Source organism: Impatiens glandulifera, chromosome 9 (genome assembly GCF_907164915.1).
Source record: "Impatiens glandulifera chromosome 9, dImpGla2.1, whole genome shotgun sequence".
In the NCBI taxonomy this organism is placed as follows: domain Eukaryota; kingdom Viridiplantae; phylum Streptophyta; class Magnoliopsida; order Ericales; family Balsaminaceae; genus Impatiens; species Impatiens glandulifera.
Window position 1 is genome coordinate 33,333,362 of NC_061870.1, and position 27,161 is coordinate 33,360,522.

At 28.7% G+C, this 27,161-nt stretch overlaps 5 protein-coding genes across 5 annotated transcripts; 3 read left to right on the forward strand and 2 right to left on the reverse strand.

The window, feature by feature from the left end:
- Nucleotides 1-3,912: 3,912 nt before the first annotated feature.
- LOC124916730 (proteasome subunit beta type-4-like) lies at nucleotides 3,913-8,301 on the reverse strand. The gene is made up of 7 exons (XM_047457483.1): nucleotides 8,164-8,301; nucleotides 8,005-8,069; nucleotides 6,914-6,990; nucleotides 6,195-6,324; nucleotides 5,928-6,087; nucleotides 5,653-5,838; nucleotides 3,913-4,229 (listed from the first exon to the last, which is right to left on the reverse strand). The coding sequence occupies exons 1-7, from the start codon at nucleotides 8,167-8,169 to the stop codon at nucleotides 4,113-4,115; spliced, it is 741 nt and encodes a 246-aa protein (XP_047313439.1). The 5' UTR covers nucleotides 8,170-8,301; the 3' UTR covers nucleotides 3,913-4,112.
- A 1,797-nt stretch (nucleotides 8,302-10,098) lies between these two features.
- Nucleotides 10,099-11,032, forward strand: LOC124914996 (photosystem I reaction center subunit XI, chloroplastic). Its single transcript, XM_047455636.1, has 2 exons — nucleotides 10,099-10,302; nucleotides 10,401-11,032. The coding sequence occupies exons 1-2, from the start codon at nucleotides 10,144-10,146 to the stop codon at nucleotides 10,890-10,892; spliced, it is 651 nt and encodes a 216-aa protein (XP_047311592.1). The 5' UTR covers nucleotides 10,099-10,143; the 3' UTR covers nucleotides 10,893-11,032.
- Nucleotides 11,033-13,660: 2,628 nt separating this feature from the next.
- Nucleotides 13,661-14,433, forward strand: LOC124914972 (MLP-like protein 423). Its single transcript, XM_047455607.1, has 2 exons — nucleotides 13,661-13,919; nucleotides 14,047-14,433. The coding sequence occupies exons 1-2, from the start codon at nucleotides 13,676-13,678 to the stop codon at nucleotides 14,313-14,315; spliced, it is 513 nt and encodes a 170-aa protein (XP_047311563.1). The 5' UTR covers nucleotides 13,661-13,675; the 3' UTR covers nucleotides 14,316-14,433.
- A 5,930-nt stretch (nucleotides 14,434-20,363) lies between these two features.
- Nucleotides 20,364-22,831, forward strand: LOC124916299 (cis-3-alkyl-4-alkyloxetan-2-one decarboxylase). The gene is made up of 13 exons (XM_047457023.1): nucleotides 20,364-20,508; nucleotides 20,585-20,677; nucleotides 20,777-20,832; nucleotides 20,905-21,005; nucleotides 21,145-21,214; nucleotides 21,399-21,468; nucleotides 21,580-21,636; nucleotides 21,706-21,773; nucleotides 21,870-21,950; nucleotides 22,044-22,121; nucleotides 22,210-22,365; nucleotides 22,440-22,592; nucleotides 22,666-22,831. The coding sequence occupies exons 1-13, from the start codon at nucleotides 20,364-20,366 to the stop codon at nucleotides 22,741-22,743; spliced, it is 1,206 nt and encodes a 401-aa protein (XP_047312979.1). The 3' UTR covers nucleotides 22,744-22,831.
- A 1,497-nt stretch (nucleotides 22,832-24,328) lies between these two features.
- LOC124914275 (monocopper oxidase-like protein SKU5) lies at nucleotides 24,329-27,156 on the reverse strand. The gene is made up of 8 exons (XM_047454787.1): nucleotides 26,820-27,156; nucleotides 26,497-26,606; nucleotides 26,157-26,427; nucleotides 25,563-26,065; nucleotides 25,096-25,464; nucleotides 24,947-25,025; nucleotides 24,673-24,869; nucleotides 24,329-24,598 (listed from the first exon to the last, which is right to left on the reverse strand). The coding sequence occupies exons 1-8, from the start codon at nucleotides 26,967-26,969 to the stop codon at nucleotides 24,502-24,504; spliced, it is 1,776 nt and encodes a 591-aa protein (XP_047310743.1). The 5' UTR covers nucleotides 26,970-27,156; the 3' UTR covers nucleotides 24,329-24,501.
- Between the last annotated feature and the right edge of the window lie 5 nt (nucleotides 27,157-27,161).

Here is a 27,161-nt window from a genome sequence, read left to right on the forward strand (position 1 = left end):
TGTATCCTTCATTGTAATTTGATAATGGAAACAATAATTATAATAGACAAAAAATGGAAAACAAAATGAGGGTAATTAAGTTTAACTACAAATAGAAGTTCTGGAATAATTAGGTCTCATGTGTTATGTATTTAATTATGGTTGGAAGAGAAAAATGATGTGACATTGAGCATTGATTATGGTTGGAATAGGGTAAGCAAAATGATGATTAAAGGAGAATTGTAACTATCAATCAAATTCAAATAGCACACCTAATGAATAAAAGTATATTTTGATCATATATATATCATGTGAAAAAATGAATATGTGTGACAACAATTGATATTGAATTTGTTTTTATTTGAGTAATCCGATAATATGTTATTGATTAGGGTTTGGGGGTAGGCACAGTCCATTATCATCATCTCTTTCGAAGGGAAATGTGACATTATATTAGAATGCAGCCATTAATTAAATTTCTAAGTTATGAAAGAGACCATGGACAGACATCCTTGACCAAAGAATTCTTTTATTAAAGAACCCAACCTAAGTTTGTGTGCCCAATAAATATCTCCCCCACGTGTCCTCTTTGTTGGATAAACTTTGAATAATAAACCCCTCCAATTTCTATTTATGATATCAAATTAATAATAATATATTGTCAAATTTTCAAAATTATGTTATAAGGAAATTATCATGATATGATTTGTAATAAATTAATTTAAGATCTCATAAAAGAAAAATAGTATATATAATTTGAAAACAGCAAAACAAACTTGATGGTTTGCTGATAACATTTTATATATTAGCTAGCACATCTAAAGCTATTAACTTACACTAGGTTTGATTATTCTATATAATAATAAATTTGGTTTAATGAAGTTATTTCATTTAAAAATATAAAAATAAATAAATGTTACAGCTGCTAGTAGATCATTAATTTAAAGGAATCCAGTTGCAGAATTTGGTTTACATTATTCAAATAAGAGGTGACCTTTTATTTTATTTTATTTTTTTGGGCAAAGAGAATTGTCATTGAATTATAAGGGGTATATTTTAATAATAAATGAAACAATACTTTTGACCATTGTTTGTGTATATTATTTGTATAACATTATTAATATTATTATGTATGAACTTGACCATTTTGCTACAAAAATCTATACAAAAGTGGGAAGACTGTGGCGTCATGTTTTAATTTCAAAATACATTCACTTAAAGTCCAAATACTATAATATAATTTGTCCTTTCATTTTAAAAAAAGAAGAAGAAGAAGAAGTTTTGTTCCTTTTTATGTTTTTATTTGAATATTAAAACTTGTATTAATGTTTTTTTTCAAAATTCCCAATCTCAAGTTTTATTTTGCTTACAATATTATTGTGAATTTTCTTGATTATGTTAGAATTTGTTTGTTTCTTTATTTTTATTTTAAATCTCTTATTTTGTTATGTATTTATTTATTTATTATGTTTACAATAGATCTTCATAATTATAAGGTTCTGGCTTTTCAAAAATAATAACCCTTGCTTAAATATATATATTTTTTTGGTTAGAAACAAACACTAAAAATATTGAAATATAAAATTCTGAAAAAAGAAAAAAGAAAGAGAGTATGGATAATGAGGAAGAATAGAGAAAAAAAACAAGCATTTTTCTACCATAATTACATAAATGATAGAAATATCAATTTATCAATTCGAACACATACAAACAATATCAAGATGAATGATGATATCCACCAACAAAATCTGAACAAATCTTGAAAATCATCAATACCAACCATTAATATTTATTTCAAAATTTGAGAGATTTAACATTATCGACTCACCATCGTCACGACTTTTACTTCAACTTAAATCGTTAAAAAATTATATATAATGTCCAAGTTGGAATTGACTTAAGAAGTATTGTGATGATAAATAGGAAATGTATATTTTATTTTATTTTCATATTTGTATATTCTTTTGCTTAATTCATAGATTCAAGGTAGTTTTAAGCATATTCAGAAATCTGGTTGAAATTAACATAAAGAATCACTATTCAGAATCAATATATGGAAATTAAATAAGATCAATTTAGGGTGAAATGGAAAATTATTTCTTGGAGAGAAGTAAAGAATAGTCAAATTAAATATCTTACATTCAATTATTTAGAGGGAGAGAGAGATTAATTAAATTAATTCCAAAGATACAAAATATAGTTAATTCCAACTAGACTTGACTTAAGTTTTTATTTTTAAGAGTAATATGTTTATCACTTACACCTATAATATGTAAGATTTTCCGATCTCTTTGACAATTGCTTAACAATGTCAACTTGTTAACACCCACTCAAGAATTTATTGTCAATTACACTCCAAAAACCATCTATAAATATATATTATCAATTATTTATCATTATTTTTTCCATTCTACCCTATATCATTAGAAAATTTACTTGCAAATAAATGAATGGCCACGATGTCTTATTATTTTATGTTTTTGAAAAGTCATTATTGGGAATTAGTTTGTTTTTTTCTATCTAATGATGAGATAGATCATTTGAATAATACCAAAATTGAATTGATCAAGACTCGTTGAAAAATAAATAGTAATAAACAACGTTGTGTTACGAATGTACTGGCAATATTTAGTATAATGAATCAAATAAAGTGGCGGATGTTTAGATTAGAGAAATATATTAGATGAAATTAGTGAAATGCATTTGGACCAAACTTATGGTGAATTTTTCTTTGGTTTTTGGCTCATGACCAACCAACTAACCAAGAAACCATATCTTGAATTGATCCTAATAAGTCATTATACCATGTGAAAGGAGACACAATTTGCTTCAAATAGCCTTGTACATAAATCCAACATTTGTCAACATTCACTGATAAAACATTTTTTGTATTTTTTGTATTTTTATTTTCTAGAAGCATGATCCTTCACTTCCCACTCACACACACTCTCTCTCTCTCTCTCTACACTATCTTCTTCTTAATTATTGTGATGAGTTTGTTTGGGCTAGAAAAAAGAGGCCCACGCGTTTTTAAGAATCTTAGGTTTCATTAAGAGACTCATGAAGTGAACATAAATTTCTGTTTTTCTTCCTTAAGGTAAACAACTGGAAAACAATTTCTCAAGTCTTAAGAAAAGAAAAACCAGCGACTTATAAATGGGGAAAGGGGTGAAGTGTGAGGGACCCATTTCAAAACCAAACCTCATCGGAACTCTATTTGTTTCTTCAACCGCCGGCCACGGCCACGTCCCCATTATTTGGTTCGATTACTAATTGTTTATGGAAATTACTAGTTCTATAATATACTAATTATTTAACATTTTATAACATCAAATCTGTTCATTAACTACTTCATTGACATTTCAAAGTTTTGTTTTTTCATGTGGCTTAAACAGGAACAGGAATTTAGTTTAATTGTTAAAATTGAAAAACGTCATGTTCAAGGCCAAGACTTTTATTTTTAATTTTTAATTAAGAGTGGTAAACATTTGCCTAATTGGGCCAAACAGACACCCATGAAAAACTATTCAATATTTTCTTAAACTTTATTTAATGAAAAAATAAACAATGCAGTGCTCAAGTAGAAGTTGAGTTAGGTCCTGTTTTGTATATAGTTTAGTTTTGACCCCGTAGCTTAGCTTAGCTTAGCTTAGCTTAGGATAAAGAATTTCTTACTGTATATAAGTCAAAATACTAACGCCATATATAAATAATTAGATCCTACTAAGTTACAGACAAACATAGGTTTAGGCAGAATGATCATGAATGATGTCTGCACACGTTACTTAATTTAGGTAAAGTGTCTTGTCTTATATATAGTTAGCCTAGTTTTGGGATTAAATAATGATTCTATTTTTAGCCTTACTAGGCTATATGCTAGACCCAAAAGATAGTAAAAGTCAGTAATTTTTGCTGCTGTTCCATTTCCAATAGTTTAAAAAAAAGAAAATTATTCCTAAAATGAAGAACAACAATGTCTAAAACATGAAAAACAGCATTCACAAGTCTTAAATAGTAGTACATGAGAGCCGCGCACAGGAAAGGACGAGCTTTTGTATATTTGTTTAAAATCCAACAGATAATGAAGAAACAAACAAACGAGAACAACTAGCAGCTGATTGATTGATTGTTTATTACCATGAACCATCTGCTCCTGCAGTTGGGTTGTGGAAAGACGCAAAATCCCAGAATGTCTTCAATGAATATGGGGGTGAAACAGTTAACCCTTCTTCTTCTGTTATCCAAGCCATCTGCCAATTATTTAAACAACTCCATCAGGATTATGGAACTAATGGATGCCCACAAAGATTAATGTGCCTTGTGGCTGGAGGATCATTAAAGTCTGGCCCCAATTCTATATTTAGCTATCATTCGTATTGTGAATGGTAAAAAAACGAATAACTAGATCGAGAAAAGGAAACTTGAGGTTCCTCATTCCATACTTTTCAAATAACTAAATTAAAATGGACAATTACTTTAATGGGATAGAAATAAGATATCTGTGAAACCTGTTTATAGAACGAGATTAACTAAGGACGGAGAAAGGAAGCACCATAAGCTAATAACTTTGTTGAACCGCTTAAAAATAGACTAGTTGTGGTGGGAACAATAATACGATTCTTTCAAAACTCTTGAGTTAATTCATAGTTTCCCATTGGATGGAAATATAAGCTTCAAGCATAAAAGGGTTCGCCATGACTAGCATATGTTGTTTGATCAAGCATTCTAATATATATATATATATGAAGGTAAATCTTTATTTTACAAAGGAAAATGTAAGAGCACAAGTAGGCTACTATCACGCCTAGAAAACAAAAAATAAACAAATGAAAACAGAAAAACGAAACATAGTGAGTGCAACAATGGGCTGTTGCATGCATAATATGCATGTGGCTGTGGGGTTTGTACACATGAGCCTATCAGACCTTGCACTGGATAAATGACCCTAGTTAAGAACTCGGAGATACTACAGACTGATCTATTTGTACTCAGATTGATGTTCTTAAGGTGTTAACACCATTTTCATTAATTCACTATAAGATTACTTCATCTGAGCAAGTAAAGGCTATAATAACTAGGTATTATAAGTTATAACTCACCCTAGGATATTCTTATGAATATTCTAATTGGGATCAGTTACAAGACATTACGGGTGCAGAAAAATAGCGCCCAAATCAGGGCCACAGTTCATCATGGTGGACGCAGGAGAGAGGGAGGCTTGAAAAGTATTTTAACCAAATAGGCATATATTCAGCTTAAGTCCTATCATAATAAATACTAGAAGAGTCTAAAAATCAATTAGTGAGGATAAGAAGAGACAGCTAATTGCAAAATCAAAACTGGAGAAAAAAAAACAAAGGATCCACAACGGAAGGATCAATCTAAAGCCAACATGACAGATCAATGAATTGATGGAGCCTTCTGATTTGAGTGTTTTTTGTTAATGTTTGTGTAACTCACGACAAATTGTGTTGTGAGTTGTGTCTAACTGGTTGTGTTCCCCATGGAAAATGAGGCTTTGTTTTTTCATAGAAGTCCTATCATATATATATGAAACTGCTCTCCAAATGATACACAACTAGAAGTGGATTAATTACTAATTGAAAATTTTCAGTGAATCTGGAACTTGTAAGAGGAAAAAGAAGGGAAATCTATGCATGGATAAAGAGATACCTGGAGTTTGTTAATAGCAGACCTATCACGGTAGAGAAGCACACGCATGCACTTCTCCAGCAGCTTAACAGCATCCTTGAAACTTAAGTCCTCACGCCATTCATCTCGAAGGATTGGTCTAGCCAAATGATTTCCAAACCCAGTGGCGACATGGTCGTCAGAATATTGGACGCCAATCATACTGACCTGTATCAAATTCATAGAAAAAAATTATTATATCCCTGCAACCAGAAAATAGTCCAGCATCAATTGGGAATGATATTAAGATGCATTACTGTTCCAAGGTATTTGTTTCCATTTTTCACTCCACCAAGTATGAGGGAATTCCACAATGGGTTGAATTTGTTACGACGATTGTACATCAATCGAGTCAAATAGTTGTGCACTTCCTTAGGCCCAAGTGAGTTTCCGTCATCCCACATGTTGTCATAGAGTCTATAAAAAGCAAATAAATTGAAATAAGTATACATGGTAATGCTCAAAGTGTCGATTAACCAACAAACTAAACTAACTAAAAACAGTCCATTTGTTAACATGCTTACATAAGATCATCAAGATTACGCATAATGTCCTGGAAATCACTGATCTCTCCACTAGCACCAATGATGGAATGTTTCCCAACAGACTTCAATCGTTCAACACCCTTATACCGCAGTGTGGATCCATAGGAACCTAAGCATTAAAAAGGTCATATCACATGCTCAATACTGATCCTCATCAAACGAACATATACATCATATGAGTTTATGGATGCATGAAGTAGCATATCAGACTTTACTGCTTTAATTGTCAGAGCTGCCTATAAAATACCACTACTTCCCCAAAACCTCTCAAATGTGGCAGTCATATGAGTGAATGCGAGGTACCTTACCCGCCAGGTAGTGGGATACCCATCCCCGAACCCGATTGACATTTAATTACCTAACCCCGAGAGGTATCTCTCTTTATATCTCCATCCCCAATTAGCCGAGTACCCCAATACCCATTCATTATCATAATGTGTAAATTTACATACTTCCATTTGGTCCCAACACTATATTTTAACTACAACATTCAAAATAATTTAAACATAACATCAATAAACCCTTTTTTATAATAATATACTCAAGTTTCATGGACGGCTGTCACCCTCCCCAAACCCGACCATTGGGTACCCATTGTTATCCCTATTATATATATAGCAGTCAAACAAACTACTAGATTCTATAGGCTAAAAACGTGTCCCAAAAGCAAGCTCAAATGCGCAGGTAGAGAAACAAACCTCCCATATCAGCTGCCATGATAATACCATCTTTGTATTTCATACCAATAACAGATGTACCAGTAACATAAGGGTACCTGCAAAATACATTGATGTGATTGATAAGCAGCTTCATACTTTCCAATCCATGCATAAATATGAGAAAATATACAACGTTCAAGTGAATGGATCGGGACTTAGTTCCTATAGATGTGAATGACATTATATAGCCACATCACTAACTAGCAAATGGAAACTAAAACTGTAAAATTGAGGCTTCTAGGGAGCAGGACAGTATAATGAGAAGGGATTCTGGGATAAAATTGAGAAATTGGGAGCAGGACAAATAAGAAGGGATTCTGGAACGTGATGAATAAAGCAGTCTAGACTCCTACATGCATACTTGGAGTCTTTGCTACCTCCTTCCAACAAGGATTAGCCATCTCAAGAACTATCTTTTCCCAATCTCCTGATATAGCTAAGTATACTTCCAATTTTTGCTTCCATTCTCAAGGACTGTTGTAATCAAATGGATATTTGTGGATAAGAAATAATGCAAGGCTGCATTTGGATCAACAAAAAAATACCTGCCCCATGGTATTTAGCTATTCAAAGTGTGTAAGAACATTAATTTGAACAAAGCACTTATTACAGAGTTTACATGTCATAACACGGCTTTCTATTTCCACATTTCAATAAAACCTTGTCTAAAGAAGACTAGTATAGAGGAAGAATTGCTTGCTAATAAATAAGGAAGCTCTTAATCCCTTACACAGATAAGACCTTAACTGTTCTCATCTTGTGTTCTGCTTAATAATGTTTCCCTGCCTTGAGTTCATTTTTGACTAGTCTATGTTCTACTCATCCAACAAACTATTCAAGTTACTCAAGAAATGGAAAGGAAAAATACAACACATTACAGTCGTATATCTCTTGCTCCAGCAAAATCTGAAGCAATCGACCAAGAGTTACAAACGACAGAACACGCCAAGACGAAATCCAGAATGAGTGAGAAAATGATAAGGAAATTAGGGTTGAGCAACTCATTTCTATGCTATATACACAAATATTTATAAGTATATAGGAAAGATAAGTAACACAGAAGAACGTACAATGTTCTCTCTGATGACTGTTCAGAGATCATAAAGCTTTCGTTGGCTTGATTGGCGTCGGCCGACTGCACGAAAGGAACACGCCGATGAGATCAAAGACAAAAGACTAAAGAATGGACGATTAACGAAGGAAAAGGGATCTGGAATACGGAGACTTACATTCATTTTCGCAGTTGTTTTGCCAGAAATTCTTTTCTTCAGAGCCTTAGAATCAACGATCGATCGGAGAAGGAAATGTTGCCGCAGTGTGCTATTTCATCGAGGGAATCGGGGTTCTGGCTAAATTATTGTTAAGGCCTTATTCTTTTCACTTTAGTCAAATCTAGTACCTGTAAAATCTAACCCCTCTATTTATCACCCTTCGCTCACACTTCTTTGCAAATATATTATATTTATACAGGTATTTTTTTTATAATGATAAATTCTCATTTAATCCAAATAAAAGTTATATATATAATAATAATTTACCAATAATACAAATTAACATCTATAAAATATAAACAAAAAATATATTAAATAATTTAATAAATTTACAAAAATTATATATATATATATATATATATATATATATATATATATATATATATATATATATATATATATATATATATATATATATATATATATATATATATATACCTCTCATTTTCAGATTAACTAATTAAAATGAATGGTACAAGCCAATTCAATTATGTAAGAAGAAATCGTAACAAATATTTTAAACATTAATAAAAAATATATATATTTAGTAAGAAAAGTCAAAAAAAACATTTTACAAGTAATAACTAACTCGATAGAAAAATATATTTTTATTGAGATTTAAACTTATTATCAAATAAAATTCTTAATTTTTATTTTGAATCATCTACAACTTTATGTTTCAAAATATTATAAATTTAATTAATTATCTTACTGTTTTATGAGATGAGTTGTCTGAAAAGTGGGATGTTCTATCTCAAAGGCTTGTTACGCTTACCTAAAGCCAACCCCGCATACATGACAAAAAATTATCGATAAAATTTTATTCATGGTGATGACTTGTGTGCACACCTTTATCTAGTGTATTTTTCATTTAGTGTGATTTCATATCCTAAATCATTAAAGTCTGATTAAGTTAATTATCGATAAAATTCATACAAATTTAGAGAATATATTTTAAAAGAAGCTCAAGTCGAAAGATCGATTTATAAACTTTTTACTATAAAGATTAAAAATAACATATTCAACGACTTCAACTCTTTTATTATTAAAAATATAATAAGTAATGAACTCGATAAATGATCAACAACATAATCAAAATATATGAGCAACAAACAATTCACCAACAATTTATGTGTTATTCAGACTAAAAAATATGCGACAACAACGTATCTAATTCGACTAAACAAGGCACTACAACAACAACAAAAATCACTCCACTCCATGCTACAAAAAAAAGCTACAAGATTTTTTTTTTGAAAATTCTTAGAATTTTTTGTTTAGAGAAAGAGGATATTTAAAGGCTATTGTACAAATATCTCCTTACTGTATATATGTAAATATAAAAGTATCTTAATTTTTTCAAATCACAAATATGTAACCGTAATAATTACTTCAATCAATAATTTGATAATCAAACTTTAGAGCTCTTAAATTGAAAACTCTTAAATATTAAAAAGTTAACAATTATTAGGAATTAAGTCACTCTTAAAAATAGTAATTTCATCTACATTGTTGATTACAACATTAACTAGTAAGCATGTGTAATTTTGTTTTGCATTTTTTTTAGGTTGGTTGCTTTGGTAATAAATGTAGAATAAATAATAAAAATGAAAACAAATGCCTTAATTTCTAATTCATTTTAAGTTAATTAATTACTTCCAAATCAAAAGAAAATAATAATAATAATACCACATTTGAAAATGAAGATGATGATCTTCTTCTAGGTTCGTGGTGGCCTAACAAAATAGCGGATGGATAAGGTGATAACCTCTAATGCACAAGCCATCGAATCAAAAGCTAACACGTGGACAATCAACTCCAGACTACCACAAATTTGTGGGCAAAAGATTTCCCCTTGTCCTCCAGCAGCAAATGCAATGAGTATTAACTTCACCCTCAATTTCTCTATCTCGTCTATGTGATCGGTTCAAACAAAGAATGGCAAGCTCTGCTTCTGCAATGGCTGGTCTGCAGCTTAAGAGTAACTTTACCAATTCCTCCATCACCCGAGCCCTTGTTGTCCCCAAGGGTCTCTCTTCTTCTCCATTGAAGTTCAGAAGGTCTTCCTTCACCATTAAAGCTATCCAGGCAGACAAGGTACGTAAATACTTTTCCTACCCTGATCTACTGATCTTGATTTCAATTTTTAGCTAGAATTTTATTGATCTTGTGTACATACATACATACATACATAGCCCACATACCAAGTGATTCAACCCATTAATGGTGACCCATTCATCGGAAGTCTAGAGACCCCAGTGACTTCAAGCCCGCTGATCGCTTGGTATCTGTCGAATCTCCCAGCCTACAGAACCGCCGTGAACCCACTTCTCAGGGGAGTAGAGGTGGGTCTGGCACATGGGTATTTCTTGGTAGGTCCGTTTGTGAAGGCTGGGCCACTGAGAAACACTGAGATTGCTGGGGCAGCTGGATCTCTAGGGGCGGCGGGGCTGGTGGTGATATTGAGCATCTGCTTGACAATATATGGGATATCATCGTTCAAGGAAGGGGAACCATCTAAGGCACCGACGTTGACATTGACAGGGAGGAAGAAGGTGCCTGATCAGCTGCAGACGGCTGATGGTTGGGCAAAGTTCACCGGTGGGTTCTTCTTTGGTGGGATTTCTGGTGTTGTTTGGGCTTATTTCTTGCTCTATGTTCTTGACCTTCCTTACTACATTAAATAGAGTGTGTTGAATTACTTACATACGAGTACTTGCATGGATGTAATTATTTTATCAAGGAGCAGACCAAATGGGGAATTGTATGTATTCTCTTTTCATGACTCAAATATGTTATCATATATATCCAATGCCTCCTCTCTCAATCATTGAATGTGTATATATATATATATATGTAGAGTATGCATTAACTTATGTTTAGTTTAGCTTCTTAGAACATGTTTTCCTATATACAATCCCAATTGCACAATCCATAAACACTATCCAAAAATTTGACCACAATCTATTGACAATAAATACTCATTGGTGTTTGTCCTCAGTTACACATAGAGAGGATGGAAATTGTAGCTTTTACAATGAAGCAAGGTACCTTTGAATTCAATGCAACTTTTGGCTATTTTTTTTTAATATTAAAAGTTAGAATTTTATAAATTAGAATAATCTTTATTTTATTCATTCTAAACTTTGAACCCATTTTAAAATACTTATTTAAAATAAATGATCTCTGATTCTACTTATGAAAAAATCTAAAATAAGATATGACATTATCTCTTTTAATTTTTTCATTTTTAGAATTAAAATGTAAATGTAGAAAAGTAATATTTTGTCCCCCAAAATAATCTCCTTATTTGAGATAATTGATTTAAAATTTAAACCAAATAAAAACTTATAACTCATTATGTAAACTTTACCAATACTACACTTTTTTTAAATATAGCTATATATAAATAATTTTTTATATCTACAATTAATATATTTAAAAATAAATTATTAATTTATTACAAATATTTATATTAAAGAATATAAAATAATAATTGATTTTATTAATATAATTAAATTTAAACAATATAACTTTTATAGAAACTATGTATAATAATAAAATATAAAATAAATTTTATCTATATATTATTTATGGATAAATAATAACATATACAAATAAAATTTAGTTTTCATTAAATTAAAATATCAAATTTGAAATATATATATATATATATATATTTCCCTTATATATAATATATTTATTTAATTAATGAATATATTAAATTATAAAAATTATATTTAGTTTTCATTAAATTAAAATATCAAATTTGAAAGTATAATTAATACATTGATAAAAGTTATGTATTTATTAATTAATTATATTAATAATAAGTAAAATTAAATTATTGATATATACTTATTTATAAATTAATATATTTTATTTTTATATATCACTATTTATATTTTGTAATTTTTGTATATATTAATTAAAATATTAATTAATATATTTAAAAAAATATATTAAATAAATATATAAAATTTCTAAATATATAACTAATTAATAATTAACCAAATATTTATATTTTAAGAATATTTACTAATCTAATAATTAATTTTTATTTATCTAATTTTATTTTTCCAAATTAAATATTTAATTTATTTATTATATACATAAATTATAAATATATATTTTTTTTTGTAAAATAATATTACTTTTTACTTTTTAAACTGTAATTTTATTAAAAAAAAATTGTTTAACTATAATAAATTTTATAAATTAATGATAATAAAATTTCAAAAAAAATAGTGTTTGTTTAAGTAATCAATATATTAAATATTAAAATTATATTAAGATTTATTAAAATAAAATATCAAGTTCTTATACATTTAAATTAAAATAAATATTAAACCAAATTTTCTTTAATTCTCTTTGCAAAAACCATACCTTGGAAAACTTGAAAAAAAAGAAGATAATAGTTTTAATATATATAATTAATAGATTTTTTTTAATTTTAATTAGATAATTTTTTAAATTATAAATTAATAAATATACTTCAAAATTATATAAAAATATATTTAAAAAATATATTTATAAATTTAATAAAATTATTAATTGATGTTGAATTAATATATAATAGTTAAATGAGTTGAATTAACTGTATAACTAAATAAAGATTGAACAAACATCTAATTATCTAATTGAAAAATATATGTAGTCTATACATAAATAAATAAATAAAATAATGATAATTTGTATTTTCTAAATTATGCATACATATTTTTTTTTTAAAATGATAATATATATATATATATATATATATATATATATATATATATATATATATATATATATATATATATATATATATATATATATATATGATCTCTTTCTTAATTAATTTCACTTTTTCTTTCTTAACTTTGCATATAAAATTTATGCAATATTCAAATATTTGTATGTATTATAGACAGAAAAACAACAAGGAATATAATTAAAAGTAAAACATCTCCACATAAACTAATTAACTATTGATTTATGGAGGATTCTATAAATTATATTAATCATCCATTCAATGGTGACATACATCATGTTATACAACAATTAACTGGCCGTAAAGTTTGTTTCACTAGGCTTGACTACAAATCTGCAGAATTTAGATTGGGTTTTATTAATTTGACCACATATAATAAATAAATTAACAAAACTACTATTTCTTGTCCTAACAAAAGATTCAAATGATTTAAAAAGTAATGAAAAAAAGTCCCAAGTTCACTATTCAATTATGTATTCAAGTGAGATAGTCTCAAATTAAGTTGAGCTAGCCTTCAATAGAGTCTTATTATGGCTCAAACTTTAATTTCAACCAACTTACACGGCCACCATATATAAATAAGCATTGCCCTTCAATAATAAAGGACCACCGCATCAGTCATTATATATGCTAAAAATCTAGAATTTTAATTGAACAATTGTAGCTTCTTGACAGCTAAATGAATTAAGAAACCTTACCTGCTCCCCATGATTATAAATGCACATGCAATTGTCTTCTGCACATCACCCAAACTTCACTCTTGTACACTCTGATATGACTTTCACCGGAAAACTTGAAGTGGATGTGGAGGTTAAATCCGATGCAGAGAAGTTCTGGGAGAGCGTAAAAGACTCGGCCGTCATCTTCCCTAAGGCATTTCCTGACCAGTACAAGAGCATTGAAGTGCTTGAAGGCGATGGAATGTCTGTGGGCTCTGTTCGTCTTGTCAAATTTGTTGAAAGTAAGAAGTCATGTTCATTATTTTAGTTTTTTTACATCCAATCTATCAAATAAAAACTTGGCCAATAATTTTGTGTGTGTTTTAATAGATTCTAATGAATTTGAATTGAATTAATTTCTGTTGAAAGGTGAGATACCCATTACCTTCAACAAAGAGAAGATCGACGTGGTTGATGAAGAAAAGAAGACATTGTCCTACACAATTGTTGACGGAGACATCCTCAAGTTTTACAAGAATTTTAAGGCTACATTGGTAGTGAGCCCAAATTCAGGTGGGAGCTTTGTGAAGTGGACCTGTGAGTTTGACAAGGCAAGTGAAGAAGTTCCTGAACCAACTTTCATCAAAGACTTTGCAGTAAAGAATTTCATCGATCTTGATGCTTATCTCAAGGCATAAGCTGCTTAGTCTCTTTTCAAATAAATATGTGGCTCTACTCAATTGTAGCTCTGTAATGGCCATTTCTAATATTAGTAGGCCATATTGGTACTTATGTTAATTTCTTTTGGTTTGATGAGTGTATTATGTGCTTTGAGAATGAGGGAATCAATAAATTCAAAATGGTTTAATATAAAAAAAAGTGGAAATGAAATGAAGACCATCATGAATGTAAAACAGAAAAGTTAGACAACAAGGATTGAAGGAAGACCTGATCTTGAAAGGATTACTAAGGAAACACTTGTATTATTCCGACATGCTCAACAATTCAAAAAATCTTGTCCATGCCAGTTTGTTTATGTTTTTGATGAATATACTAGGCATGTGTGACATTAACAGTTGACACAAGTCTATGAGGTGTTCGGTCTCAAAAAGCAGTAATGATTGAAGGCTATATTGTTAGTCGGTGGATCTTCTCACATTGTGACAACTTTTTATCATTCAATACAATGACAAATGACTCGTCTCTGGATTTCCGTTGAATAACTTCTCGCATAACAGCATCGTGCAGCTGACAAGTCCTAACTCGATTGAATCCACCTTTCCAAACAATTTGAATTATACTCCTGATAATGAGTTCATTTAACATGTGCTCTGCAACCTCTTCAAGTGTATACCCTAATTCAATTGCAAGAGGCAGTCCTCCACACTCTTTTTTCATGACTCAAATATTTTATCATATATATTCAATGCCTCTCTTACCGATTCAATGTGTATATATATAAATATGTAGAGTATGCTTTAATTTATGTTTTCCTATACATAGTCCCAATTGCACAAACATAAACACTATACAAAAATTTGGCCACAATCTATTGAAAATAAATATTTATTGGTGTTTGTCCGAGAACAGAAATTGTAGCTTCTACAATGAATGCAGGTAACTTTGAATTCAATGCGATTTTCGCCTCATTCTTCTACTTTCTTTTAATATTAAAAGTTATATTTTATTTTTTTCATTCTAAACTTTGAACCCATTTTGAGATACTTCTTTAAAATAAATGATCTCTCATTCTACTTATAAAAAAAAATCTAAAATAAGATATGACATTATTTCATTTTCATTTAATTTTGGAAGATTTAAAAATAAAATGTAGAATTGAATTGATTCAATATCTAACCCAAATAAAACTAGTTCATCATATGGGAAACTTAGGACTATTAGATTTTTTTTTAATATAGTTACATATAAATAAATTTTAATATCTACAATTAATATATTTAAAAATAAATTATTAAATTTATTACAAATAATTATATTAAAAAATAATCTATTAATAATTGATTTTATTAATATAATTAAATTTAAATAATATAACTTTTATACAAAATTATGTATAATAATAAATACATATTTTTAGAACAAGCAAAAAACAAATATATATTTTAATTATTTATAAATAAAATTATATAATTAATTTTATAACATTATTATTTTATACGTATTTTTAATATTAGACTGTTATAAATATATAATAAAAATATATAACATTAAATATTTATTAATAATTAATTGTATTAATATAAAACATATAAAAATAAAGTTTATCTATCTATATATATTATATATATGGCTAAATAATAACATATACAAATAAAATTTGTAATATATATATATATATTATAATATATTTATTTAATTAATGAATATATTAAATTATAAAAATTATATTTAATTTTAATTAAATTAATATATTGATAAAAGTTATATATTAATAATAAATAAAATTAAATTATTTCTATATATATATACTTGTTTATATATTAATTATTTAAATTTCTATAAAATAAAATATATTTAAAAAACAATTATTAGATAAATATATAAAAATTATAAGTATATAATTATTTTATAATTAATTAATGGGTGATAATACACTATTGAAATTATATCTAAAAAACAAACACTCGTTTTAATCTTACATTCACTAATTATTAATTTTTATTTATCTAATTTTATTTTTCAAATCAATATTTATATTTAATTATTTAAAAAGTTATTAAAATTAAAATGTTTATAATAAATATAAATATTTTATTTAATTATGATTTAATTATATTATAAATATTTTTTAATTATTATTATATAAAAATAACATTACTTTTTAAAATTTTAAACTGTATGTTTATAAAATAAATAAATAAAATTTTAATTTAATAATATTTCATAAACTTTTATAATTTTATAAGAATAAAATTTCAAAAAATTACTATTTATTTAATTAATCAATATATTAAATATTAAAATTATATTAAGTTTTATTTAAATAAAAAGCTAAAAAAATATATTTATTAATTATATATTATAAACAAATTTATAATAATTCATTATTATATATATTTATTAATAAAATTAGTATTTCTATAACATTAATTTTTAATTATCACTTATATAAAAAACTATATATAACCAAATAATTTTATAACATTATTATTATTATAATAAATAATTTTAATATTAAATTATCGTATTTATTTAATTAAAAAATATAAAAGAAAATACATATTAATAATTAATTTATTAATATAAATAAATTAATTATTCGGTAAAAATATAATATTTTATAATTATTTTTAATAAATAATTAATTAATGTATTATATATATATAATATTTATAATTAAAATATTAAAATTATTATTCATATTTAAAAAATATATAAAATAATAAATTATTATTAATTAATTTTATTAGTATAAAAAAGAAATTATTTTTTTATAAAAATGAAATATTAATAATAAATATATATAATTGTAAATTTTAATTATTTATATTTAATAAATTATATAATATAAAATAATTAAGTATATTGATAATTTGAGTAATAGTAATATTTAATTTTATTTTTATTTCTTTAACTTATAATTTATTAATAAAAATATTAAGAAAAGCTAATTTTATAATTAATATATTTGAAAAACTAAAACTAAAATTAATATAAATATTTATATTAAAATTTATAATATATATATTTTTAAATAATTGGTTTTATTAATATAAGTTTAATAATTTTAATATTAAATTATCGTATTTATTTAATTAAAAAATATAAAAGAAAATACATATTAATAATTAATTTATTAATATAAATAAATTAATTATTCAGGTTAAAATATAATATTTTATAATCTTTTTTAATAAATAATTAATTAATGTATTATATATATATAATATTTATAATTAAAATATGAAAATTATTATTCATATTTAAAAAAATATATAAAATAATAAATTATTATTAATTAATTTTATTAATATAAAAAAGAAATTATCTTTTTATAAAAATGAAATACTAATAATAAATATATATAATTGTAAATTTTAATAAATTATATAATATAAAATAATTAAGTATATTGATAATTTGAGTAATAGTAATATTTAATTTTATTTTTATTTCTTTAACTTATAATTTATTAATAAAAAATATTAAGAAAAGCTAATTTTATAATTAATATATTTAAAAAACTAAAACTAAAATTAATATAAATATTTATATTAAAATTTATAATATATATATTTTTAAATAATTGGGTTTATTAATATAAATATATTTAAAAAAACTATATTGTATATTTTTATTATAAAAGAATATATAAATACATTTTTTGATTATTTATATTTAATAAAGTTATATAATTTATTTTATAAACTATTTTAATAATATAAATAGTTGATTTTTAATCAAAAATATGTTTAGACTTTTTATTTTATTTGTTTAAGGCTGTATTTAATATACAAATTAATTTATTAATAAACATAGAATATACTCATTAAAAAACATATATTGTATTATCTTTAAAAAAAAACTATATTAATATATAATAATTAATTGTTGTTATTGCGTAGAAGAAATGAAAGTTTTTATTATTATTGAAAAATGAAAAATAATTTATGATACAATAATTTTGTCATTTAATGTTATAAAGGGAACAAACTTGAAAGAGTGTTATTTAAGAATAAGAACAAAAGATTATCAATATTGGAGAATATTATTTAGACTAAAAAATACGACCGGTTAATAGAATCGTAACACCAATGATAATCTGAGTAATGCGAAAAGAAATAAGGTAATCATATGCTAAAAAAATCATTTCAATGAATAGTCAACAAGAAATGACTTTTCAAATTTGTCTATCAAAAAATAATTTAAAAATGTAACATGTAATTATTAGAGATAAATAAAATTTGAATACTAATAATACTAAGTAATTAATTAATAACATAGGTGTTCTCTATTAGAGAAATAGATCATTGCATAGGATTCTAGCCTTAGTTGGTTTATTAAAAAAAATGTTAATATAGATATGATGCATTATCAATGGACAATTAATATTTTATTTTTTAAAAATTTTAGTAAATAATGTTGAGTCTTTGAGTATTGTTGCGAAGTTTTGATTGAAGTTATTGGTATGACATGCTTATATATTTAGGTTAAAATCTTCGTTATTTTCGTATCGATTATCTAGATGGAAAAAAATTGTCGAATATTTAATGATCGTAATTGTTTAATTCGTATCATTAGTTTCAGACTTTTTCTCTTTGGGTTATAGTTGTTTGAATGGATAGATAGACAGTTTTCTCCGGGCCCGGCCCTTCCCTTAGTGCTTCATCTATCGTCGTCGGGAGCTCTTGGCAAGGAGACCTTAGGATAAGTTGCTACAACAAAGGGGAAGAAGCCTATTTGACTTGTGAGTACGCCATCTAACGGTTCACAAACACATTTCAATCATTCTCGAGAATTGATGAGTAGACCTTGTAGAAAAGTGAATGAGAGAATATGCCTCTTCAGCTCACCCTTCGGGCCTCGCTTTTAGGAGCATTCTGCTAGACGTCACGGCCTGAGAGCCCCATTCGCCTTTGGGGTAGGTGGGTAAAGGAAGTGGGTGGAGTATTGATTCGTATGGAATTAGCACGACTCAGTGATCAAATTCTTGGTGGATCACCTGTGCTCAAACAAAGAAAAAAGAAAGAAAAAAATTCTGCAAATACGAAGATTCTGAAGATCTTAGTTGAGTTAATATGCCTGGATGATCAATTCTTATGTTTTTTTTTTAATCTCACCCCTAAAAAACTCAACCAGTCACACACTAAGCAATAAACTAACATGGTCGTGATAAGCAAGAATAACTCATCTTATTTATTTTTATTACCTTTTTTGCGTATGTATAAGACTTAATTCCTTCTATTTATAAAAATGATTACTCAGAAAAAGAAAGAACCCTTTCGCTTGTAATCGATAGCAAGTTAAAAAGGCTTATTGTGCCCTCTATGATAGCCGCTCTTTTGTCACGTCTCTTTCGAATCTAGTCTCGACATAATCCCAAAGGCCTCTAGTCCCAGAGAAAGACTTCAAATAAGTAGCTCGTGGAACATAATGTTATTATTATTACGACGTTTTTTTAGATTCGATCCGGAAAATTGGTGAAATCGATCGGGAGTTAATCATCTTTCTCAAAAACTTACGAACTCGATAATTTATTGAAAAATGTTGTTATCTCTTTTTTCTTTTCTTTTTTCATGTCATACAATTTTTAAATATTTTTATTATAACTGGACTTTTAAAATTAATAATATTTTATTATATAAATCAGATAGGATTATTATTGAGCATATTTACAAATTTTATATTATATGATTAATTTCATTTTTAAAACAATTATATTACATATTACAATAAATAAATAAAAAAAATCAATCTAAAAGCATGATCTTTCGATCTATAAAGGGATAAGACATTTCTTGGCTCTCGTCAGCTCATGTGCATGTGGTAGAAGTTCTCTCTTTGTATGTCTCATTCATTTGTATTATTTAATTAAATAATAATAATTATTTTTATTTTAAAAAAATTATGCTTTAATAAGAAGCTATTATTAATATTAATATTTTCGATTAAAGCAGTTTATTTTTTTTTAATTTGTATTATAAATTTGCGATTACGAAATAAAATGGGGGAATACCGAATAATCATAAGTATTTTCCAATCGCGCCAATAATTATACAGTTTCGATGGCGCTTCACATCTCCTCCTATGCTTATTCTTCATCGTGGATTCAACGTCACGACATTCCACCGCTCAAAGCTGCGCCGCCGCCGCGAACTGCAGGATGGAACCAGAAATTTGGGATCCTTACTTGTAAATCAAGTGCTGAAGGTGATGGTGGGGAGGTAATCTTCTTCTTCTTCTTCACTACAACTCTCCATTAATGATAATTTGTTGACCTGATCAGGTGATTTATATATATATTTGTTCAATCAACTGCTGCAGGATTATTTGCTAGATGCGCCGGTTTCTTTTGGCGATGGATTCTCTTTCAGTGGAGGTACTTGTTTGTCAATGTTTATGGAGGAGAAACGAGATTATTTATTCAAGTTACTTATGTGGGGGGTCTCTCTTTCTTTCTTTCTTTCTTTCTTGACAGGGAAGTATTCCGATGAGCCAAATCCAGCGGATGAATGGTTCAATAAAGGGAAAATTGTCTGTCTTTTTGTCCCAATTCATCAAATTCTATCATAAGATGCAAAAACTTATTTGGATGAAAATGTTTAGGTGAAAGCTTACTTTGTTTCTGGGACGGGGGAGGAAGCAAAAGATCCCATATTTGGACTCAAGATGGGAAGTGGGTCTCAGGCCTCTGGTGATATTTTCAGGTAATTCGTAGCATGTTTGAAAGAGAAGCATTACCACTTTATTTAAACCCATCATGCATAAATAAATTGAAGATGGGACATGTGCAGGTTCCACCAATTGAAATCTGCTCTGTATATATATGATTTTGTGCAATATTAGATGGTTCTGCATTGAAAGTGGAAGCAAAACTAATCCTCCTGTTTTATTAATCCATGGTTTCCCCTCTCAGGTCAGTAACTTTACAATTCTTTTATGTATTTGTATTCTGCATATTTGAAACCTGTGCTTTTTCTTAACAACACTTAATGATTGGTTAATTAGTTATATATTAAGCACCTGCACCTCTGAATAGAGCATGTTTACATTTTGTAAAATTTTCTTCAATGATTCCTCTGCCATTGATAATCTTACAGGCATATTCTTACCGGAAAGTTCTTCCTATCCTTTCCAAGAACTATCATGCTGTTGCTTTTGATTGGTTAGGTAAGAAATGCCTCATATTGGTATCGCAATTTTAATTTTGAAAATTCACAACTGGAAATGTTATGACAATCTTGTTAGTCATTATCATGTTTATGTGATTTGCCTGTACAGGCTTTGGATTTTCGGACAAGCCTCAACCTGGTTATGGTTTTAACTATACACTGAATGGTAATTGTTTTGTTATCCAAAGTAGCTTTTCAATGTTTACATATTCATCTATTTTTTGTGGATTTGCAGAATTTGTAACGTCTTTGAATTCTGTCATTGAAGAACTTGCAATTGAGAAAGTATCTATTGTTGTCCAGGTAGATCCTCTTGTCTGAAATCACAGAAACAGCCGTCTATATTTGTCAATCTTTTCAAGATTAGTGATGAAAAGAAATATAAAATACTTTTTGTAGGGTTATTTTTCACCGGTTGTCGTGAAATATGCTAGCAGTCACCAGGAAAAGATTGACAATCTCATACTTCTGAATCCTCCTGTATGAACCATCAAGATTCAACACTAGTTTAACGATTTTGACTATCAACTAAAGCCTAACATTTATTTAATTATTTGTGTATGAATCAAAAAGCTAACAGAAAAACATGCGAAGCTACCATCAACTTTGTCAGTCTTCAGTAACTTTTTACTAGGTGAAATATTTTGTCAGGTAAGAATGGTTATTTTCTAATTCTCTTCAAGAGGATTGATGATGATCCTTTTGAGGATTTCTTAAACTCTCTCTATCTAATAACCAGGATCCATTGAGGGCAAGTGATAAAGTATTGACAAGCTCGGGGCCTTACAAAATGAAAGAAGATGATGCAATGGTGTACAGAAGGCCTTACCTTACTTCAGGTTCTTCAGGATTTGCACTGAAGGCGATAACTAAGGCAATGAAGAAGGGACTAAAGGTACACCACAATAGATAATAGGTTCTGTTAATGTATAAATTAATTACTTATGTTTGGTTTTTGGGTTATTGCAGAACTCTGTTGAAGAAATGAGAGGGATACTAAGTGATGAAAAGTGGAAGGTCAAAACAACTATATGTTGGGGACAAAGAGACCGATGGTTAGACTATGATGGAGTTGAAGAGTTCTGCAAAGTTTCAAAACATAGGCTCATTCAACTTCCCATGGTGAAATTTGATTTCATTTGTTTATTTTGCTTGTGGGATATTCTATCTGAACTTTTGTTTGGAATATTTTCAGGCAGGGCATCATGTGCAAGAGGATAGCGGTGAAGAGGTTGGCCAAATCATTGCTAGTATCATCCGCAGGAATAGTTAAAATGCATGCCACCAATTGCTTCTCTTCTAAATTTTTAAAGGAGACTATTTATGCAGAAAGACTGCCCAATTCGCTTGTTTCTTGAACATGATTGATACTTCTTTTTTTAAGATGACCAGCTGGACAGGTAAATCTAAGGGCGGGCAAACCATTAAACTCAACCCATAATATTCAAACACATATTTAACCTAAATTAAATTTAGTCATTGTTATTCAACAACCTAACCTATGTTAATAAATAATATAAGCTAAGTAACCTAAATTAAATTTTAATTTCTAAACACATTTATTTTATTTTTAACTCATTTAACATTTAATATGTTTTTTTAGTTTGTTTTATACTTATTTAACACATTTAATTAATATTTTATTTGTTTTAAACGATTTGACCTATTTAGACTTGTATTAACACATTTAATTAATATCTTATTTGTTTTAAATGATTTGACCTATTTAGACGTGTTTAATACATTTATTTAAACTTGTTTAATACGTTTATATGTTTAACTACACACATTTTCTGTGTAATAAATCTTTGACATAATTATATATTCTTTTATCCGATTAACATAATTTTGTTTTGCTTCAAATAATTTTGATACTTTAATTATTAAATTAGTTAAAAATATAATAGGTGAACTTAATATGAATTATATAAATAATATTTAAATAATTTATACTAATTAAAGTTTTTAATATAACCAACACTATTTATTTTCATAAACAAATTTAAGTCATTAAAGAGTTTTAAAACAATCGTTTATAATTTCAATAGGGATAAATTATAATTAATAAATATATTATTAATAAGTTCTTAAATTTTAATTAAATTAAAATAGGAATAACCCAAATTCAACTGAAATAAACTCAACCCAAATTCATCTACAATCAAATTTACCCATTTTGTGATTTGGGTTAACCCAAACTATACTCAACCAAGATAAATCATCCAAATGAAAACAACAAAAATCTAGGCCGCGAATTCATAGATATACAATAAAAATGTGAATAGAGAAAGAAAATGAAACAAAAAATAAATAAATGTAATCCAACCATATGCCCGACGAGATCACAATCAGATCGGTTGGGCGATTTAAATTGAAAGTCGGAAATATAATTTAGCAAACGAAGAAATTGCCTCAAAACATGGTAAGTCTTAGGACAGAGTGCGTTTGCATTGTTAATAAAGAAAAAAGATATGAATTTTCCAGTAGTATAAGGGCCTGAAGAATCAGCAGAAAATCAGATTCAGGCGAGTGATACTGGAAGAATTACATATCGCAAGTTGAATTCATCAATAATTGACTGGATAGATAGTGGATTTCCCTGTATCCAGTCAAGAAGCTGACTTGCATATCCACAAATATGATATATACACAAAGAACAAAGAGAGATAAAGAGAGAGAGAGAAGGGTATTGAACCTTGTGCTGAACAAATGTGGGATTTTATACTTGGCAGAGGCGAGAAAAACTAGGGTTTCTTGACTAGGGGAGAAGAAAGGCCCAGCCCAATAAGTTATGCACATAATATTCAGCAATTTTAATTTTGCATCTTTACAAAAAAAAAATATATATATATATAGATAAAAAAAAATCATGAACTATATTAAGATTAGAGACTAATAAATGAAATTAACAATTTTACAAATGGTTTATACATAAATCCATCAGACCTGACTGAATTACCGAAACCTCGTCCATAAATTAGAAAACTATATATATCATACCTTGAGCTGCTTCTTCTTCTTCTTCTCCTATTCATACACCCATAGCCAACATTATTGTCACCAAAACTATGATGGCTGATTTCCTAAGAGATTTAGCTTCTGAAAAGTGAACCCTCTGTGCTTGGTCTCTGCATGAAACAAGAGATTATTATTATTATCAAATAATGCACCCACTATTAGTCAGTCAGTCAGTCAGTCTTACTTCTGCAAAGAACCGAGCAACCCACAAAAGATGGCATTGTCGGGCAATGAAACCTCGCTCTGATCTTTCTCAGGGTTAACAATGCTCACATAAGCTTCTTGACCCAAATACCACGAATCAAGCTTCTCTGAACGAATATTCCACATTCCAGGGTTATCCAGATAAACTAAAATGGCTGTCCATGCTCCTGGGTACACCTATCATTTTATATAAATTCAAATTTTACAAACTTAAAAACTTACTTTCCAAATCTGACTAAAATGGTGTGTTTTACCTGGGTGGTGCAGCGAGCAACTCCATCCCATTTATTGTATGTTCCTCTGCTGTTCTCCGTCCATACCCCATAATCCATTCTGCACAACAGAGTTCAAACACATCAGATCTTTCAAAGTTTTTCAACATTCAAGCATCAAAAACACTCACCCAACAACAAAGAATGCATAACCGTCCATGTGATAGGTCTGGACATTTTTTGTATCGTTATTCTGAAATATAATTTCCATGAAAGCCTTGTAAGTTCCATTTATGACAGATGTATCAACTTTCGGAGTTCTCCCCATGAATCTGTTTGGGAAATCGAGCTTGTAAACTCCGGGAACATTGAATTGCTGAGCTAGTCTCAACGGTGTTGATGGTGCTAAATAAGAAATACCATTCAGAGTCGAGCGCCATTTTCCATCTATACTTTCTGCTAGTCCATTAACAATGACATAAACATCAGTCACTGTAATATCACCATATTTGAAGGATCCTTGTGGATTTGGACGGGCAGCACCAGCCGAAACATTCCATCTAGCCAGACAACAACAAGACAACATTAGTTTCTTTTAAGCACTAAAGAGAAACGCTAGCTAGCCAGTCACTACAATTGTGTAAATAAAATGTAGCACCTGATGGTTCTTGCTTGATTCATCGAAAAATATGTATCAAATTCATTAGGAGGATCTGGAAGAGGACCAGAAGCAGGACCTTGAGAATTGGAGTAGTGCAAGATAGCAACTCCACAAGCTTTACTCCAAGTGGATGAATTCATAAAACGTGGACTGGCAACAACATAATAGTCGGAGCTAGCGTTTTGGTCCATCGTCACTAAGAACGAGTAAGACTGACCCACGTGTATATCCATGTTGGCATAGTTCTGTTGAACTGTGTATGATCCTTCCGTTTCCACAAGTAACAGGTTATGATTTTGGATTCTGAAATTCAAGCTAGTGGAGATGCCAACGTTATGAACTCTGAAACGGTAGGTCTTTCCTGGTTCAACAAGTAGTGTCTCGTAAACATTACCTTCAGGAACAAGTGATTGATCATAGCGGTAAGGACCATATCCGTTAAAAAGAATGCCATCAGGAGGTCCAAGATTGCCACCCTTGTCAATATACTTCCTAAGCTCCTGTAGTTTCAAATAAATAAGACTGACTTACTGACTTGAACTGAGGAATTCAAGTTTAAAACTGGAGAAACAGATATAGATTCAAGAAAACCTTATGACTCTTTTTATACCAATCACTGATTAAGATTGTGATATCGCCATCAGGGGTTCCAAAGGGAACAGGAATGACATCCCTGTTATTTACAGTGATTCCTCCATAGCCACCTGCAGCTCTTTGGAAGGTTAGGGAAGGAAAGTAAAAGAAACTCCCAATCTGGTCTTTAACCTGGAACTGATAAGTCCAATTCCATCCAGACGGTATAGGACAATTTGTTCCTAATACTCCGTCCTGCCATGAGTTCTTCCTTTGTTGTAAACCATTCCTGCAATAATATTAAAGTTTGTTTAGTTCCAGCATTGTTTGCTATAATCATAGGGTTCGTTGTGCATACCATGTCAGAAGCAATGGCTCATCAAGATCATTTCTAATGTTGATAACTACATTCCAGTTTGTTGTCACGTTTAGAATGGGTCCTGGAAACTGCCCTTCAATTCCTATCACCTGAATTGGATTATAGATTAAAAATAAAAAATAAAAACTCCATTGCTCCAATTTGTCTCATACAGTCTTCTTCTAGCCTTTCTAGGTCATGAAAAATGTAGTAATTGCAAGAGCAATTCATAAACAAAGTCAACGTGGGAGTGTTAAGCTGTTGATTACAATGATTTCTATGATGGATTGTCTAGTTTGAAATAGAGGAGAAATTGAGCAGACCTGCTGTTTGACTCCAAGTGGCGAGGCGGTGATGTAGGATACCGTCCAATCATAGAAGACATATGGATCGCCTGCGAAAACACCGGCGGAAAAGAAGAGAATGGAGATTTGCAGTAAGAGCAAGCAAGAGATTGGAAGGGCTGAGCGCATTTGTCACAGTTGCGCAAATTAGTTGAACTATCTTTCTCTCTCGAAGAACTAACAGTGTGCAGAGTACAAAAAAAGACGAAGATAGATTGACGAAGAAGAGGAAATGTTGGATCTGCTGCTGCTGCGCTGTCCGGTGTGAGAACGGGATCACATTTCTGAAAGAAAGAATGGCAGCCATGGTCAGACTGGACT

Coding starts and splice junctions, on each gene's coding strand:
- LOC124916299 (XM_047457023.1), top strand. CDS start 20,364: ATGGCGCTTCACATCTCCTCCTATGCTTATTCTTCATCGTGGATTCAA. Junction 20,678..20,776: donor TGGATTCTCTTTCAGTGGAG/GTACTTGTTTGT, acceptor CTTTCTTGACAG/GGAAGTATTCCGATGAGCCA. Junction 22,122..22,209: donor TAGGTGAAATATTTTGTCAG/GTAAGAATGGTT, acceptor TCTAATAACCAG/GATCCATTGAGGGCAAGTGA.
- LOC124916730 (XM_047457483.1), bottom strand. Junction 6,325..6,913: donor CATGGCAGCTGATATGGGAG/GTTTGTTTCTCT, acceptor TTTAATGCTTAG/GTTCCTATGGATCCACACTG. Junction 5,839..5,927: donor GAAACAAATACCTTGGAACA/GTAATGCATCTT, acceptor AATTTGATACAG/GTCAGTATGATTGGCGTCCA.
- LOC124914996 (XM_047455636.1), top strand. CDS start 10,144: ATGGCAAGCTCTGCTTCTGCAATGGCTGGTCTGCAGCTTAAGAGTAAC. Junction 10,303..10,400: donor AAGCTATCCAGGCAGACAAG/GTACGTAAATAC, acceptor ATACATACATAG/CCCACATACCAAGTGATTCA.
- LOC124914972 (XM_047455607.1), top strand. CDS start 13,676: ATGCACATGCAATTGTCTTCTGCACATCACCCAAACTTCACTCTTGTA. Junction 13,920..14,046: donor TCTTGTCAAATTTGTTGAAA/GTAAGAAGTCAT, acceptor TTCTGTTGAAAG/GTGAGATACCCATTACCTTC.
- LOC124914275 (XM_047454787.1), bottom strand. CDS start 26,969: ATGCGCTCAGCCCTTCCAATCTCTTGCTTGCTCTTACTGCAAATCTCC. Junction 26,607..26,819: donor CACTTGGAGTCAAACAGCAG/GTCTGCTCAATT, acceptor AATCCAATTCAG/GTGATAGGAATTGAAGGGCA. Junction 24,870..24,946: donor TTGCTCGCTGCACCACCCAG/GTAAAACACACC, acceptor ATAAAATGATAG/GTGTACCCAGGAGCATGGAC.